The sequence below is a fragment of the Anabrus simplex genome, chromosome 10 (assembly GCF_040414725.1).
Source record: "Anabrus simplex isolate iqAnaSimp1 chromosome 10, ASM4041472v1, whole genome shotgun sequence".
In the NCBI taxonomy this organism is placed as follows: Eukaryota; Metazoa; Arthropoda; class Insecta; order Orthoptera; family Tettigoniidae; genus Anabrus; species Anabrus simplex.
The window spans coordinates 43,242,349-43,261,493 of record NC_090274.1 but is presented as its reverse complement, the minus strand read 5'-3'; the positions used below and the strand labels follow the sequence as shown (position 1 = coordinate 43,261,493).

Here is a 19,145-nt window from a genome sequence, read left to right as displayed (position 1 = left end):
AATGAATGAATGAATGAATGAATGAATGAATGAATGAATGAATATGAATTTAAAATAATTCCACAATCCATCCTCTGTCTAGAATTCAAAAAGGCGACAATGAACACTTTATGAACTTAAAACGATCAGTGGATCCGACCCGCAATGCCCCAAATTCTCAGAAACTTAAAACAATGGCATATACTGACCAAGGGACTGATTCCAAAGCAAAATCCTAAATCGATGATGCTTGTTGTCTAAAGGGGTCCAAAATTCAGTTTACCGGCCCCTCATAATTGTACTAATCGCTGGTAAAGTAGAATCGTGGTGTTCCTCATTATAGCGGCACCACTCATAGGTAACGCAGACCGCATGGTGTCGCTCATATAGTGGTAGGTCTACTGATCACAGGCAACGCCCAGACCCGTGGTGTTTCTCACAATGGTACTAATTACAGGCAACGCACGCCCGTGGTGTTCCGCATGTAGTGGTACTAATGACGGGTACTGTAAATTCGATCCTGATTCACATTCCGTTTCTACTAATCGCAAACCTATTGTGAACCTAACCTAGTGGTACTACTCGCAAGCAAAGGCAACCCATGGTGTTTCCCCCACGTGATGGTACTAATTACTAGTAGTCTTATTGTTGTAAACAAGGTTGGGTTTACAAAAACACAACTTCTTTATTTACTTCACATGTAAAATTACAATATTTATACTAACAAAACTGAAAGTTATCTCGAAGCAAATTGAACTATGAATTTGGAAAAAGAGTCTGTCTTTGTACACTATATACACGTTGGAGTATTCACGTTCACTACTATTTCGGAAAGATAGTCCTTGTGACATGAAAAGTTCTTGATAGTCGAAAACTATCAGAAGCACTGACGTAAATATCTCAGAGAGTCCTTCCTTGTTGAAGTGTCTGAGTTCATTAACGTAAGTTCAATGATTGAAGAGTTCCTACTTAGCAAAACTAAGTTGATAATGGGAGCTTGCATTAGCTAGGGAATGATAGTGGCATATAATGGTAAGACTGGGTATGGACAGCGGAATAGGCAAGACGAGCGATGACCCGAGGTGAGACCTCTTACTGCCAGAAATTCAGTCCACCTGGCCGAAGCACATTTTCAAGAGGAATAGCCTCCGTGCTCGACGTAGGGTGTATTCTGGAGCTGTACACCGGGGTCAGTGGGCGTCTGGACAGACTAGGAGCTCCTTTTTATAGCACACACGACGTTCCAGGCACGCGCACTGAGAGCTGCGCGTCGAGGCTCGAAGAATAACACACTGGCACGCGTGTAGCTGGCTGGCGGATCGAGAAGGGAGCGACGGACATACAACACTTATAGTTCTAATTCGATTGTCCCTTGGTCGCTCCTTATAGTCGCATCTTATACAGGCAGGCGATACCGTCAGTGCATTCTTCGTCTGCGTCCCCACAAGGGGTTGTGTGTTTGATCCGCGTGAGCTATTTTATTTCGTTCAAGTCCGCCGACAAGCCGATTAGGACCCTACTATCCGCTACCTGGGACGCGCCACGTGGGAGTATATTTATTTACTGCGTACTACAGGATTTCTAATCCCAATTACAATGGCAAATATTTACACGCTTTTTAAAAATGTTTCAATCAGTCTAATAACCTAATATCTAAACTATTGTAATATTATATGTACGTTGAGAAATAAATAATATTACTAATCAAATCCTTAAGAAACGAGTAGATAAAAGCATAATTTCGTACCTAAACTAGTCTAACAACCTAATATCTGAACTATTCTAATATTATATTTACAAAGAGAAAGGAACAGTATTTCACATCTAATCTAATTTAATCTTTACATGAAAGAGTTAAATAAAAATTAAAAAAAATCGTAATTTCAAATCTAAACTATTATTTTCTTCTAGTTCTAACACTTATAATTACATTTATGGGATATGACTTAATGTAGAATGTTTATAATACATTTCGTGGTTCAAATCAGCATTACAAATTAGAGAGTTTTCGCGGAGATGGTGAATTGTTGTAAAAATAGGTCTAGAGGTACACAGAAGTCTAAAGAATTATTTTTCTGAACTGCACTGTTGTAGATATTGCACAGCCTGTAGTGTGGGGAACTTTTGTGAGCGGTTGTTTTGACTTTTTTTATTATGGAAAGTTACGTTTGTCCTCGCATTAAAGCGGGGCACGTGGAAGGTCAAGAGGCATTAAAAGTCAGGGTTGTCAATAATAGAATTCACAGTTTTGTACAGAAACTTCATGTCATCCTTTTGCCTCCTCAGTCCCAAGCTTTCTATTTCAAAATTTAGGAGAAGTTCATTGTATGCTATCTGTGGATAATTAACGTTTTTTTTTAAATGTAAACTACGTGTGTTCGTAATAGTTATCTAAAATATGCAACAGATAGTAATAGAAAATAGCAATTCTGGCAAATATGGCAGATGCACTAATATTGTCGAAAAAACGTCGATATTGGTTTCAAAATAGAATGTTACCTTTGCGATTTACAAGTCCTCACTCGATCGTTTGCAGGTGTTATTTTAAAAGTCCCAATTACTGCCAGTACACAGTTCCATTCATTATCTGGCGAATAGTGCGCCACATCCACTGCATCACATTGAATGAATACAGTGGTGCTTTTAATTTTCGTGGAACGTGCTCATATGGTGGTTTAATTATATTTAAGAATGGTGACGAATCAATTACAGATGGATGACGTCAAGCCATAGGCAATGAGACTCGTTGAGGCAGCTTTTGAGTCAAATAATGGAGAAACACAAGATAAACAATAAGCGAGTGTTAGTAAAGAGATAAGCAAACTGGTGTTCTTGTCCTGCGATGATGAAGCTCCTTCCAGGCATACCCCTAATTCAGGCGAGTTACATGTACCATTTTAACCACATATCAGCTCAGGTGCTATTCTTAAACCTCTGGCAGTACCGGGAATCGAAACCTGTCTCCACAGGAAGGCGGTTAAAAGTGCTAATCGTTACACTATAGAGAAGTTAAGAGATTATTACGGGTCATAAGCTTTGGAAACTATATAAAGTAGAGCATAAGAATGGTCTGGGTGCTACACATACATACATCGCAGTTTTTTGGGTTGCCGAGCCTGGCAGGCGCACTCATATGGAGAGGACAGTGAAAGGTAAATAACAACGGCATATGCACGAATATTGTTCATCAGAACAAATGCTTCACACACAAACACACGCACATACACAAAATGCTCTCCTTGCACTCTGAACACTGCACAGGGAGTTTCAGAAACTGAGCTCCCACTTAGACTGTAGACTTTTCGACAGTACCGTGTTGCACGTAGCAGTTTTCTGCACAAGAAAAATCCCTACTAGTTACCAGGAAGATCACCCGCTCCATTAGGGAGTGCAAATATGAAGCATTCGGTACATAATCAAGACCACACACAAGGTGTCCGCAAGGATCGTAGTTGGGACCAACAATAATGACATTATACACACAGCATAAGGTAATGCACAGGGATCAAGAGCAGTGAAAAGGCTATTATAAGAATCTCGACAATGTCAGGCACCGAAGATTCTGAAAAAAAAGTAAAGAGGAATGGTAATAACCACCGCTCGGTACTCACATGTGCTTGTGGCACACGGAACACACCCACTCCTGCGATCTGTCGCTGTACTCCCGGCACGCCTTGCACACCCGCAGACGACACGCTTTGCAGAAAGCTCCGCGGTTGATGATCAAGCCCAACTCGGCCCGACACCTCGCACATACTCTACTCCCAGGGCCGAATTCCTGGCTCGGCCAATCAGCAGGTCGAAGTGCCCCCTTGCGCCGAAGTTCCTGGAGCTCCGCCTTCAGTCTCCTGGAAACAAAAAAATAAAAGAATAAAACTTTTACCCCTTCAGTTACCAATAATTTTTGTTCTTGTTCCCACAAAGTGTTTAACAATGTATGGACATTTCTGGAAGATATGAGTGAGTTAAGTAGTCATATGTTTTTAATATTTTGCGAATGCTAACAGTGAACTAGACAAACTTCCAGGGAATATTAGGAATATACTGGTTATTTCCGAGGAAGAAGTAGCACAAATGCCCGATCGAAAGATGGAAATGCGAAGCGTTGATGAACTTCAGTCAAATTCTTCACTTTCCTTAAGGGGGGAGACCTAGCTCAACACGGGAAAAAACAGGCCAATATTCATTCGATTGTTAAATATGCTACAAACGTTGTTGAAAAATTCTGCACATATCCCAGTATTGGCATGCTTCCTAGCAATCAGAAGCAACTGCAATAATGTCCAAATTCTAATTATAACATTTTAAAATAACATTTCCCGCCTTTTTAACAAAATATCACGGTTTCCTTCATAACTGTCTTACTGTTTCACGGATAATAACGATTTTTTCAGGGTTTCCTCCCATAGTGTTGTACTACAATCTGTACCTCATTCAGGTCAATGGCATTGATATTAGATTTTATATAAAATATTTATTTTTAGTATTTTCATGTGCTCGCAATAAAAACTCGAGAAAAATATCTAAATCACAATCTATGTTAGTGATTGAGGTTCATTTTGTAGGTGGGGGTTTGATATACACTTGAAAAAAGGAAAAGTACGAAAATTCTTATAAACTTGGAACTTATAAGGGAAACAGTGATATATTGTTAAAAAGGCGGGAAATTTAATTTACATTGTTATAATTAGAATTTTGACATTATTGCAGTTGATTCTGATTGCTAGGAAGCAATGAATTTTTCAACAACGTTTGTAGCATAATTAACAATCGAATGAATATTGGCTTGTTTTTTCCCGTGTTGAGCTAGGTCTCCCCTCTTAAAGGTCATTAACAATTTTTCTTTAGCTAGCGAGTGTTTGTTCTGCTCACCACTGTTTACTAGATGCCATATGTTTTCAAAGAATCTCGGTTCCAATTGTGCTAACAGGTGTCAGGTAATTAAATATCGTGGATTCAATCTTTATTCCCGCGATCGAAAACTGTGCCTCGTCCTGGCAAAGCCGTACATCTGGATTTTCAACCCAGAACGGTGGCAATTTGATACTAACCTTAGCCACCTCTGCTGTGTTTACAACGCTTGGTGCATACCCGTTCTCTTGTGACATGTTGATTTGATTTTTTTCCGATCACGCCGGGGTAGTCACTCATGGGCTTTTTAATACTTTATTACTGATTTAAGAAACGTATGATGTTGCACAATAGAAAACAAACATGTATTGTTCGTTCGCAAAGTATTTACATTTGTATCTTAGAAGTGAAGCTTCCACGGTGTGAAGAATTATTTAATTTCTTTTCCGGGTTGAACCGTGTTGTACTTGTACGCATATCACGTACAGTTTGCCGACGTTTCGAATACATTGCAGTATTCATTGTCAAGGCGACTGAAATACCCCTACTCGATCCGAGGTAATCAGTCTCCCAGGCAGAATTACACTACTAGAGTGGCCTTGATCTTGGCCTTTTATATCCTAGCCTATCTGGCTGACGTAAGCCCTGGCTGTCTCGCGAGGCTTCTGGAAAGTTTATGTCACAGCCAGGTAGTGGGGGCTTGCTCGCGCTGTTATGTAATGGGGTTGCGGCCCGTGTGTTTATGTTGTGGTCTGTATGCCTTAAACTATGAATGATGGGCATCCAAGAATTACTGATTTTTGTATCCTTCTTCTAAATTTATGTTATTCGGATGTTTCTTGATTTCGATAGCCTCGCGGATTTTTCTTTCCAGATTCCAAGGGATAGCTGCTAGGATCTTGGTCTTGTCAAATGATATTCCGTGCCTAGTTTCGTAGGAATGCTTGGCTACTGCTGAAATATCTGTGTTTTGGTTCTTGGTGTAACGGATATGTTCTTTTAGGCGGGTGGAGATCAGACGTTTTGTCTCACCTACATAACAAGCTCCGCAGCTACATTCAATGTGATACACTCCAGGGGCCTGTAATTCAATTGTGTCTTTTACTGGTGGTAGATAACGGGCTAGCTTACGGTGAGGTTTATAGATAGTTTTTATGTTGTATTTGTCCAGTATCTTGCCGATCCCGTCTGTAGTGTTTTTAATGTATGGCAGTATCGCTGTTTTCTGGCGGGTCAGTTCTTCTTTCCCGTTGTTTTCTCCTGCGGCGGTCTTTTCTTTCTTCTCTTCTGATTTTTTAAGGACTCGTCGGATGTTATTGAGCGCGTAGCCATTTTTCCTAAGGGTTTCCGTGAGGTGTTCTTTTTCTACCTCGAGGTGCTCTGCGTCAGATATCGCTATGGCCCTGTTTACTAGTGATGTTAGGACAGCCTGCTTTTGTGATGGGTGATGATGAGACGAGGCGTGTAGGTACCTGTCTGTGTGAGTGGGTTTCCTGTATACTGCGCGACTCAGCGTCCCATTGGGGTTACGTATTACTAGCACATCCAGGAACGGTAGTTTTCCGTCTACTTCTATTTCCATGGTGAACTGAATATTTACGTGTATGGAGTTGAGATGGTCGAGAAATAGCTGTAGGTTATTGCTCCCGTGAGGTCAGATTACAAAAGTGTCGTCTACAAAACGGAGAAAACATTTCGGTTTCAGGGCAGATGTAGCTAAGGCTTTCTGTTCGAAGTGTTCCATATACATGTTTGCTATTATTGGAGAGAGTGGCGACCCCATCGCGGCCCCTTCAGTCTGTTCGTAGAACTCTCCGTTGAAATAGAAGTAAGTGGCGCTAAGGCATTCTTTAGCTAGTGTTAACAGGTCTTCTGGAAGTTTCTGATCTAATAGCGGAAATACTTCTGTTAGCGGCACCTTGGTGAAGAGTGACGTGACGTCAAAACTTACTAATAGGTCCGTACTTTCAATTGATTGGTCCTTAAGGAGCTGGATGAAATGTCGTGAGTCCTTCACGTAGGTTTCAGTATTTCCTGTATGTGGCTGAAGTAGTCCAGCTAGGTAGCGGGCGATCTCGTGCGTGGGAGAGCCTATAGCGCTCACGATAGGACGCAGAGGTATGCCTTCTTTGTGGATTTTAGGCAGGCCATACAATTTTGGAGGTATCGGGTCCGAGGATATCAGTTTCTTCTGTACTTCGGCTGGGATACTGGAATTTTTTACTAGTGTGTGGAGTTTGTTCTTAATGCGGTTGGTAGGGTTCCTGATTTTCCTGTATGTAGAATCGGTGAGTAATTGTTCTATTTTCCGAGTGTAGTCTGTGCGTGTCATTATCACCGTAGCGTTGCCTTTATCTGCGGGTAGGATAATTGTTTCCGTATCTTGACGTAGTGTTTTTAGGGCATGAATTTCTTCTTTAGTCAAACTGGATGGCGGCGGCTTTGCGGATCTCAGTAGACATGATACATCCTGTCTGATCTCCTCTGCAGATTCGGTAGGAAGGTGCCGGATTGCAATTTCTACTTTGCTAATTATTTCTTCTACCGGTATACTATTCGGAGCTACTGCGTAGTTGAGTCCTTTTCTCAAGACCGAGGTAGTGGGTTCACTGAGTGGCTTATCTGTGAGGTTTACTATTACATTCTTCTTCAGTGGAGCAGGTGGTTTCGATTTCTGTTTTTGTAAGAGGCGGTTGAATTTCTTGTTTTGCTTGGCAGTGGCTAGTTCCAGTGTACGCTGGGATTGTGTGTTGCTAATGCTGTCTAACGTGGTCCAATCATTGAGCGACAGAGTGCTGGCAAGTTGCAGGTGGAGATGAAATAATTTATTGTTGAGGTAGTCCAGAGTCTGTCTTGTGTCACTGATCCGTTCTCTGAGGAGTTTTATGCTGGTTTCGTGAAGAATACGGTCAGTCCGTCGGTTCTTGGTGTGATATTTCAGTCTCACACATGCTGGTATAATGCTGTTGTCCCTGCAGCGTTTCAGAAAGGCGAGTCGAGCCAGGTAGTTACTCATTTTCTTCCGAAGGTTGTCGAACTGCCTAGTAGATTTGAGAATATCCTCCCCGTAAAGGTTTCGTATCTTAGAAGTGAAGCTTCCACGGTGTGAAGAATTATTTAATTTCTTTTCCGGGTTGAACCGTGTTGTACTTGTACGCATATCACGTACAGTTTGCCGACGTTTCGAATACATTGCAGTATTCATTGTCAAGGCGACTGAAATACCCCTACTCGATCCGAGGTAATCAGTCTCCCAGACAGAATTACACTACTAGAGTGGCCTTGATCTTGGCCTTTTATATCCTAGCCTATCTGGCTGACGTAAGCCCTGGCTGTCTCGCGAGGCTTCTGGAAAGTTTATGTCACAGCCAGGTAGTGGGGGCTTGCTCGCGCTGTTATGTAATGGGGTTGCGGCCCGTGTGTTTATGTTGTGGTCTGTATGCCTTAAACTATGAATGAATGAACTGCAACTTGCCAGCACTCTGTCGCTCAATGATTGGACCACGTTAGACAGCATTAGCAACACACAATCCCAGCGTACACTGGAACTAGCCACTGCCAAGCAAAACAAGAAATTCAACCGCCTCTTACAAAAACAGAAATCGAAACCACCTGCTCCACTGAAGAAGAATGTAATAGTAAACCTCACAGATAAGCCACTCAGTGAACCCACTACCTCGGTCTTGAGAAAAGGACTCAACTACGAAGTAGCTCCGAATAGTATACCGGTAGAAGAAATAATTAGCAAAGTAGAAATTGCAATCCGGCACCTTCCTACCGAATCTGCAGAGGAGATCAGACAGGATGTATCATGTCTACTGAGATCCGCAAAGCCGCCGCCATCCAATTTGACTAAAGAAGAAATTCATGCCCTAAAAACACTACGTCAAGATACGGAAACAATTATCCTACCCGCAGATAAAGGCAACGCTACGGTGATAATGACACGCACAGACTACACTCGGAAAATAGAACAATTACTCACCGATTCTACATACAGGAAAATCAGGAACCCTACCAACCGCATTAAGAACAAACTCCACACACTAGTAAAAAATTCCAGTATCCCAGCCGAAGTACAGAAGAAACTGATATCCTCGGACCCGATACCTCCAAAATTGTATGGCCTGCCTAAAATCCACAAAGAAGGCATACCTCTGCGTCCTATCGTGAGCGCTATAGGCTCTCCCACGCACGAGATCGTCCGCTACCTAGCTGGACTACTTCAGCCACATACAGGAAATACTGAAACCTACGTGAAGGACTCACGACATTTCATCCAGCTCCTTAAGGACCAATCAATTGAAAGTACGGACCTATTAGTAAGCTTTGACGTCACGTCACTCTTCACCAAGGTGCCGCTAACAGAAGTATTTCCGCTATTAGATCAGAAACTTCCAGAAGACCTGTTAACACTAGCTAAAGAATGCCTTAGCGCCACTTACTTCTATTTCAACGGAGAGTTCTACGAACAGACTGAAGGGGCCGCGATGGGGTCGCCACTCTCTCCAATAATAGCAAACATGTATATGGAACACTTCGAACAGAAAGCCTTAGCTACATCTGCCCTGAAACCGAAATGTTTTCTCCGTTTTGTAGACGACACTTTTGTAATCTGGCCTCACGGGAGCAATAACCTACAGCTATTTCTCGACCATCTCAACTCCATACACGTAAATATTCAGTTCACCATGGAAATAGAAGTAGACGGAAAACTACCGTTCCTGGATGTGCTAGTAATACGTAACCCCAATGGGACGCTGAGTCGCGCAGTATACAGGAAACCCACTCACACAGACAGGTACCTACACGCCTCGTCTCATCATCACCCATCACAAAAGCAGGCTGTCCTAACATCACTAGTAAACAGGGCCATAGCGATATCTGACGCAGAGCACCTCGAGGAAGAAAAAGAACACCTCACGGAAACCCTTAGGAAAAATGGCTACGCGCTCAATAACATCCGACGAGTCCTTAAAAAATCAGAAGAGAAGAAAGAAAAGACCGCCGCAGGAGAAAACAACGGGAAAGAAGAACTGACCCGCCAGAAAACAGCGATACTGCCATACATTAAAAACACTACAGACAGGATCGGCAAGATACTGGACAAATACAACATAAAAACTATCTATAAACCTCACCGTAAGCTAGCCCGTTATCTACCACCAGTAAAAGACACAATTGAATTACAGGCCCCTGGAGTGTATCACATTGAATGTAGCTGCGGAGCTTGTTATGTAGGTGAGACAAAACGTCTGATCTCCACCCGCCTAAAAGAACATATCCGTTACACCAAGAACCAAAACACAGATATTTCAGCAGTAGCCAAGCATTCCTACGAAACTAGGCACGGAATATCATTTGACAAGACCAAGATCCTAGCAGCTATCCCTTGGAATCTGGAAAGAAAAATCCGCGAGGCTATCGAAATCAAGAAACATCCGAATAACATAAATTTAGAAGAAGGATACAAAATCAGTAATTCTTGGATGCCCATCATTCATAGTTTAAGGCATACAGACCACAACATAAACACACGGGCCGCAACCCCATTACATAACAGCGCGAGCAAGCCCCCACTACCTGGCTGTGACATAAACTTTCCAGAAGCCTCGCGAGACAGCCAGGGCTTACGTCAGCCAGATAGGCTAGGATATAAAAGGCCAAGATCAAGGCCACTCTAGTAGTGTAATTCTGCCTGGGAGACTGATTACCTCGGATCGAGTAGGGGTATTTCAGTCGCCTTGACAATGAATACTGCAATGTATTCGAAACGTCGGCAAACTGTACGTGATATGCGTACAAGTACAACACGGTTCAACCCGGAAAAGAAATTAAATAATTCTTCACACCGTGGAAGCTTCACTTCTAAGATACGAAACCTTTACGGGGAGGATATTCTCAAATCTACTAGGCAGTTCGACAACCTTCGGAAGAAAATGAGTAACTACCTGGCTCGACTCGCCTTTCTGAAACGCTGCAGGGACAACAGCATTATACCAGCATGTGTGAGACTGAAATATCACACCAAGAACCGACGGACTGACCGTATTCTTCACGAAACCAGCATAAAACTCCTCAGAGAACGGATCAGTGACACAAGACAGACTCTGGACTACCTCAACAATAAATTATTTCATCTCCACCTGCAACTTGCCAGCACTCTGTCGCTCAATGATTGGACCACGTTAGACAGCATTAGCAACACACAATCCCAGCGTACACTGGAACTAGCCACTGCCAAGCAAAACAAGAAATTCAACCGCCTCTTACAAAAACAGAAATCGAAACCACCTGCTCCACTGAAGAAGAATGTAATAGTAAACCTCACAGATAAGCCACTCAGTGAACCCACTACCTCGGTCTTGAGAAAAGGACTCAACTACGCAGTAGCTCCGAATAGTATACCGGTAGAAGAAATAATTAGCAAAGTAGAAATTGCAATCCGGCACCTTCCTACCGAATCTGCAGAGGAGATCAGACAGGATGTATCATGTCTACTGAGATCCGCAAAGCCGCCGCCATCCAGTTTGACTAAAGAAGAAATTCATGCCCTAAAAACACTACGTCAAGATACGGAAACAATTATCCTACCCGCAGATAAAGGCAACGCTACGGTGATAATGACACGCACAGACTACACTCGGAAAATAGAACAATTACTCACCGATTCTACATACAGGAAAATCAGGAACCCTACCAACCGCATTAAGAACAAACTCCACACACTAGTAAAAAATTCCAGTATCCCAGCCGAAGTACAGAAGAAACTGATATCCTCGGACCCGATACCTCCAAAATTGTATGGCCTGCCTAAAATCCACAAAGAAGGCATACCTCTGCGTCCTATCGTGAGCGCTATAGGCTCTCCCACGCACGAGATCGCCCGCTACCTAGCTGGACTACTTCAGCCACATACAGGAAATACTGAAACCTACGTGAAGGACTCACGACATTTCATCCAGCTCCTTAAGGACCAATCAATTGAAAGTACGGACCTATTAGTAAGCTTTGACGTCACGTCACTCTTCACCAAGGTGCCGCTAACAGAAGTATTTCCGCTATTAGATCAGAAACTTCCAGAAGACCTGTTAACACTAGCTAAAGAATGCCTTAGCGCCACTTACTTCTATTTCAACGGAGAGTTCTACGAACAGACTGAAGGGGCCGCGATGGGGTCGCCACTCTCTCCAATAATAGCAAACATGTATATGGAACACTTCGAACAGAAAGCCTTAGCTACATCTGCCCTGAAACCGAAATGTTTTCTCCGTTTTGTAGACGACACTTTTGTAATCTGGCCTCACGGGAGCAATAACCTACAGCTATTTCTCGACCATCTCAACTCCATACACGTAAATATTCAGTTCACCATGGAAATAGAAGTAGACGGAAAACTACCGTTCCTGGATGTGCTAGTAATACGTAACCCCAATGGGACGCTGAGTCGCGCAGTATACAGGAAACCCACTCACACAGACAGGTACCTACACGCCTCGTCTCATCATCACCCATCACAAAAGCAGGCTGTCCTAACATCACTAGTAAACAGGGCCATAGCGATATCTGACGCAGAGCACCTCGAGGAAGAAAAAGAACACCTCACGGAAACCCTTAGGAAAAATGGCTACGCGCTCAATAACATCCGACGAGTCCTTAAAAAATCAGAAGAGAAGAAAGAAAAGACCGCCGCAGGAGAAAACAACGGGAAAGAAGAACTGACCCGCCAGAAAACAGCGATACTGCCATACATTAAAAACACTACAGACAGGATCGGCAAGATACTGGACAAATACAACATAAAAACTATCTATAAACCTCACCGTAAGCTAGCCCGTTATCTACCACCAGTAAAAGACACAATTGAATTACAGGCCCCTGGAGTGTATCACATTGAATGTAGCTGCGGAGCTTGTTATGTAGGTGAGACAAAACGTCTGATCTCCACCCGCCTAAAAGAACATATCCGTTACACCAAGAACCAAAACACAGATATTTCAGCAGTAGCCAAGCATTCCTACGAAACTAGGCACGGAATATCATTTGACAAGACCAAGATCCTAGCAGCTATCCCTTGGAATCTGGAAAGAAAAATCCGCGAGGCTATCGAAATCAAGAAACATCCGAATAACATAAATTTAGAAGAAGGATACAAAATCAGTAATTCTTGGATGCCCATCATTCATAGTTTAAGGCATACAGACCACAACATAAACACACGGGCCGCAACCCCATTACATAACAGCGCGAGCAAGCCCCCACTACCTGGCTGTGACATAAACTTTCCAGAAGCCTCGCGAGACAGCCAGGGCTTACGTCAGCCAGATAGGCTAGGATATAAAAGGCCAAGATCAAGGCCACTCTAGTAGTGTAATTCTGCCTGGGAGACTGATTACCTCGGATCGAGTAGGGGTATTTCAGTCGCCTTGACAATGAATACTGCAATGTATTCGAAACGTCGGCAAACTGTACGTGATATGCGTACAAGTACAACACGGTTCAACCCGGAAAAGAAATTAAATAATTCTTCACACCGTGGAAGCTTCACTTCTAAGATACGAAACCTTTACGGGGAGGATATTCTCAAAGCTACTAGGCAGTTCGACAACCTTCGGAAGAAAATGAGTAACTACCTGGCTCGACTCGCCTTTCTGAAACGCTGCAGGGACAACAGCATTATACCAGCATGTGTGAGACTGAAATATCACACCAAGAACCGACGGACTGACCGTATTCTTCACGAAACCAGCATAAAACTCCTCAGAGAACGGATCAGTGACACAAGACAGACTCTGGACTACCTCAACAATAAATTATTTCATCTCCACCTGCAACTTGCCAGCACTCTGTCGCTCAATGATTGGACCACGTTAGACAGCATTAGCAACACACAATCCCAGCGTACACTGGAACTAGCCACTGCCAAGCAAAACAAGAAATTCAACCGCCTCTTACAAAAACAGAAATCGAAACCACCTGCTCCACTGAAGAAGAATGTAATAGTAAACCTCACAGATAAGCCACTCAGTGAACCCACTACCTCGGTCTTGAGAAAAGGACTCAACTACGAAGTAGCTCCGAATAGTATACCGGTAGAAGAAATAATTAGCAAAGTAGAAATTGCAATCCGGCACCTTCCTACCGAATCTGCAGAGGAGATCAGACAGGATGTATCATGTCTACTGAGATCCGCAAAGCCGCCGCCATCCAATTTGACTAAAGAAGAAATTCATGCCCTAAAAACACTACGTCAAGATACGGAAACAATTATCCTACCCGCAGATAAAGGCAACGCTACGGCGATAATGACACGCACAGACTACACTCGGAAAATAGAACAATTACTCACCGATTCTACATACAGGAAAATCAGGAACCCTACCAACCGCATTAAGAACAAACTCCACACACTAGTAAAAAATTCCAGTATCCCAGCCGAAGTACAGAAGAAACTGATATCCTCGGACCCGATACCTCCAAAATTGTATGGCCTGCCTAAAATCCACAAAGAAGGCATACCTCTGCGTCCTATCGTGAGCGCTATAGGCTCTCCCACGCACGAGATCGCCCGCTACCTAGCTGGACTACTTCAGCCACATACAGGAAATACTGAAACCTACGTGAAGGACTCACGACATTTCATCCAGCTCCTTAAGGACCAATCAATTGAAAGTACGGACCTATTAGTAAGCTTTGACGTCACGTCACTCTTCACCAAGGTGCCGCTAACAGAAGTATTTCCGCTATTAGATCAGAAACTTCCAGAAGACCTGTTAACACTAGCTAAAGAATGCCTTAGCGCCACTTACTTCTATTTCAACGGAGAGTTCTACGAACAGACTGAAGGGGCCGCGATGGGGTCGCCACTCTCTCCAATAATAGCAAACATGTATATGGAACACTTCGAACAGAAAGCCTTAGCTACATCTGCCCTGAAACCGAAATGTTTTCTCCGTTTTGTAGACGACACTTTTGTAATCTGGCCTCACGGGAGCAATAACCTACAGCTATTTCTCGACCATCTCAACTCCATACACGTAAATATTCAGTTCACCATGGAAATAGAAGTAGACGGAAAACTACCGTTCCTGGATGTGCTAGTAATACGTAACCCCAATGGGACGCTGAGTCGCGCAGTATACAGGAAACCCACTCACACAGACAGGTACCTACACGCCTCGTCTCATCATCACCCATCACAAAAGCAGGCTGTCCTAACATCACTAGTAAACAGGGCCATAGCGATATCTGACGCAGAGCACCTCGAGGAAGAAAAAGAACACCTCACGGAAACCCTTAGGAAAAATGGCTACGCGCTCAATAACATCCGACGAGTCCTTAAAAAATCAGAAGAGAAGAAAGAAAAGACCGCCGCAGGAGAAAACAACGGGAAAGAAGAACTGACCCGCCAGAAAACAGCGATACTGCCATACATTAAAAACACTACAGACAGGATCGGCAAGATACTGGACAAATACAACATAAAAACTATCTATAAACCTCACCGTAAGCTAGCCCGTTATCTACCACCAGTAAAAGACACAATTGAATTACAGGCCCCTGGAGTGTATCACATTGAATGTAGCTGCGGAGCTTGTTATGTAGGTGAGACAAAACGTCTGATCTCCACCCGCCTAAAAGAACATATCCGTTACACCAAGAACCAAAACACAGATATTTCAGCAGTAGCCAAGCATTCCTACGAAACTAGGCACGGAATATCATTTGACAAGACCAAGATCCTAGCAGCTATCCCTTGGAATCTGGAAAGAAAAATCCGCGAGGCTATCGAAATCAAGAAACATCCGAATAACATAAATTTAGAAGAAGGATACAAAATCAGTAATTCTTGGATGCCCATCATTCATAGTTTAAGGCATACAGACCACAACATAAACACACGGGCCGCAACCCCATTACATAACAGCGCGAGCAAGCCCCCACTACCTGGCTGTGACATAAACTTTCCAGAAGCCTCGCGAGACAGCCAGGGCTTACGTCAGCCAGATAGGCTAGGATATAAAAGGCCAAGATCAAGGCCACTCTAGTAGTGTAATTCTGCCTGGGAGACTGATTACCTCGGATCGAGTAGGGGTATTTCAGTCGCCTTGACAATGAATACTGCAATGTATTCGAAACGTCGGCAAACTGTACGTGATATGCGTACAAGTACAACACGGTTCAACCCGGAAAAGAAATTAAATATTTACATTTGTATTTACATTGCAATGGCCTCTCCTAGCCAAGTCACTGGAATCTACTTCAATCGTCTTTGTCGTCTATGTCAAAGCCATCTGCGCTGCTATAGTAGAAGGCGATGCTCTTACAAACCAATGTACCCCATACAGTCCTCGGATATACTTGTGCCACAATGAATGTAAAGGTTATGTGCGATGTGAATAAATCCATTTCGCAATATTTTCAGAAGAGACAAAAGCCTAGAAGACAAGAAGAAATTTCTAATCTTCATTTTTTTTACTTTTCCCCACCCTTCCTTAGCTATAATTTGGAATTTTATCTCAATGAAAATTGTTCACATGAACACAAAAATAAGATGGATGTATTCCTTTACTGCACAAAAACATTACAAGTAGTTTTAAATACGTGAATACTTCACATTATTATTTTTTTGTTCAAATTTTTTCCCTGAGTTGCTGTTTCACAAAATGCCGCAAAAATCACATTTATTTCTCACCCATTAAGTATGGACAAACAATTCTCTAACATTCACAGTGCTCATTAGGTCTCGGTCATGGCCACCCATCAATACTTCACATCACAGCCTGCACGGTTGCTAGGTAACATCGCACCACAAATTTTGTATCGCTAATTCGAGATGACTCCGAACCACGAGACAAAACTTTGAAAAGTGAGATTTCAGTAGACATAGGATGTATCATCACGCCTCTGTGTTGCTGTCTCATCTTATGTCTTACATTTGAACTTCAAGCTGGTTTACAGTCAGCAGAACTTTGTCGTCCGTGGTGTGAGGATGGAACACCAGTCAAGTGCTCGGCACATAATCAAGACCACACACAAGGTGTCCAAATCAAGACCACACACAAGGTGTCCGCAAGGATCATAGTTAGGACCAAGAATAATGACATTATACACATACATCATCATAGATCATTTAAACAAAGGCCATAGACGAAATCACATCTATATTTTAAAATAGTTTCTTGACATTTTTGTTATTGTTATTTTATTATTACACTATTATTATTTGCTATAAGTTATGTTCCAACTGCATGTACAGGATTTCTCTTCTGTTATATACAAATGTAAGACATACTTGCAGATTATTTTCCATTGCACCACTTCCATTTTATAATTTTCTTCCGCAACCTTAATTTATAACAATAAAATAGTGTTTTTAATAGATAAACTGACTTGTACACTTGCATATTAATGATGGGATAATCGAATATAAAATAATCTCTTATTCCATTATATTTCCCATTCGATTCTTATTGGCTGAATGGTCAGCAATGAGGCCTTCGATTCAGAGGGTTCCGGGTTCGATTTCCGGCTGGGTCGGAGATTTTAATCACGTCTGATTAATTCTTCTGACCCGGGGATCGGGTGTTTGTGGTTTGTGGTTGTCCCAACATGCAATAGTGATTCCATTCCTCCATATCGGGTTGGTGTCAGGAAGGGCATCCGGCCGTAAAACAGGGTCAAATCCACATGTTCGACTCAGTTCGCACCCGCGGCCCACTGATGTGGGAAAAAACAGTAGAAAAAAAGAAATTTCCCATTCTATTATTTGTCGATTATTCATTCCAATCAATGAGGCAGTCGAATATTTTCACCTCCGATTATGTTTTTCAACTTGCCTTACGTCGCACCGACTCAGACAGGTCTTATGGTGACGATGGGATACAGAAGGCCTAGGACTGGGAAGGAATAGGCCATGGCCTTAATTAAGGTACATCCCCAGCATTTGCCTGCTGTAAAATGGGAAACCACGGAAAAAGATAATTTTTTCGATTATTCATTCGAAACTCCATTCGATTATTTTATTCGATTATCTAAATAATCGGATAGAGGTTATTCGATTATTTAAAGTATTCGATTATGCCATCACTATAACTGAATTATATTTGAATATCATTCGATTATTTAAATAATCGGATGGAGGTTATTCGAATATTTAAAGTATTCGATTATGCCATCACTATAACTGAATGATATTCGAAAATCATTCGATTATTTAAATAATCGGATGGAGGTTATTCCATTATTTAAAGTATTCGATTATCCCATCACTATGCATATGCGATTGGTTCCAGTTGTGCACACCATGAAATAAACCCCAGTAGTACTTTTCCTCCCTCCTGAAAAAAATACTGATTTGTTCGTTACATCAGGTCTTCAGTTATGGCAAAGTATCAAACTGCCAAGGTCCATAGAGAGTCAGGAAATGACTACGTCATAACAAACTGCTAACTACCTATGTGCCTCAGAAACTCAGGAACATTATCAGGGGTCGATAAATGCTAAGCGACTGTCCACCATGCTAGTAGTTAATAAAACAGAGTGCACTTTGCCACAAATACAAGTTTAATTTATTCTCCAACTACTGCCGGGGCCATCTACAATTTCTCCGCCATTCATTGAAGCTAGTAATTTATAGCCATTTCCTAACGGCTGAGCTGTCACCTATACAGTGAAAACACTCCTTTCGCCGATATAAAATATTGCACTTACCACGTGTATGCATAAATTTTCGTCGGTTTTTGTGGTAAAGAAAACACGTGATTTTCAAGGGAGATTCATTTTTTGTTTATTCAAAATATCGGCCATCGGCTTCTACACACATCGCCCATCTTGCAGGTAAGTTATGAATAGCATGCTAGAAAAACTGCTTGTCTTTTGCGGCAAACCATTCGTCGAATCATTTTCCAACTTCCTCGAAATTGCTGAAGTGCTGCTCTGCGAGCGCGTGCCCCAGTCATGCGAAGAAGTGATAGATGGCGCCAGGTCGGGAGAATACGGCGGGCGCGGAAGGATGTCCCATCCACGCGATTTTCAGATGCCTTTCACTGGTTCTACTGTGTGAGACGGCGCATTGTCGTGTAACAAAATAACTTTACCATGTCTTCTGGACCATTCTGGTCGTCTTTCGATCAATGAGTGATTTAAATCAATCATTTGTTGGCGTAACTCATCTACAAGCCGCGGCAAACCAAACATTCAACCTCCATTTTTCAACCACTTACTCGGGCTTAACCACTTGAAACGCTCGTCTAAAAGCACTCCACATTCTCTAACTCCAGCCAATAAGCTACATCTTACAAACATTTCTTCAG

General features: G+C 42.5%; 1 protein-coding gene across 1 annotated transcript in view; it reads right to left on the bottom strand.

Annotated features, from left to right (window-relative positions):
• The window catches only part of LOC136881791 (uncharacterized), a 954,543-nt gene that overhangs the window by 470,330 nt on the left and 465,068 nt on the right, over positions 1-19,145 (bottom strand). The window contains exon 3 of the mRNA XM_068229324.1: positions 3,591-3,827. Coding sequence (XP_068085425.1) covers positions 3,591-3,827 — 237 coding nt within the window. The remainder of the gene's footprint in view (positions 1-3,590; positions 3,828-19,145) is intronic.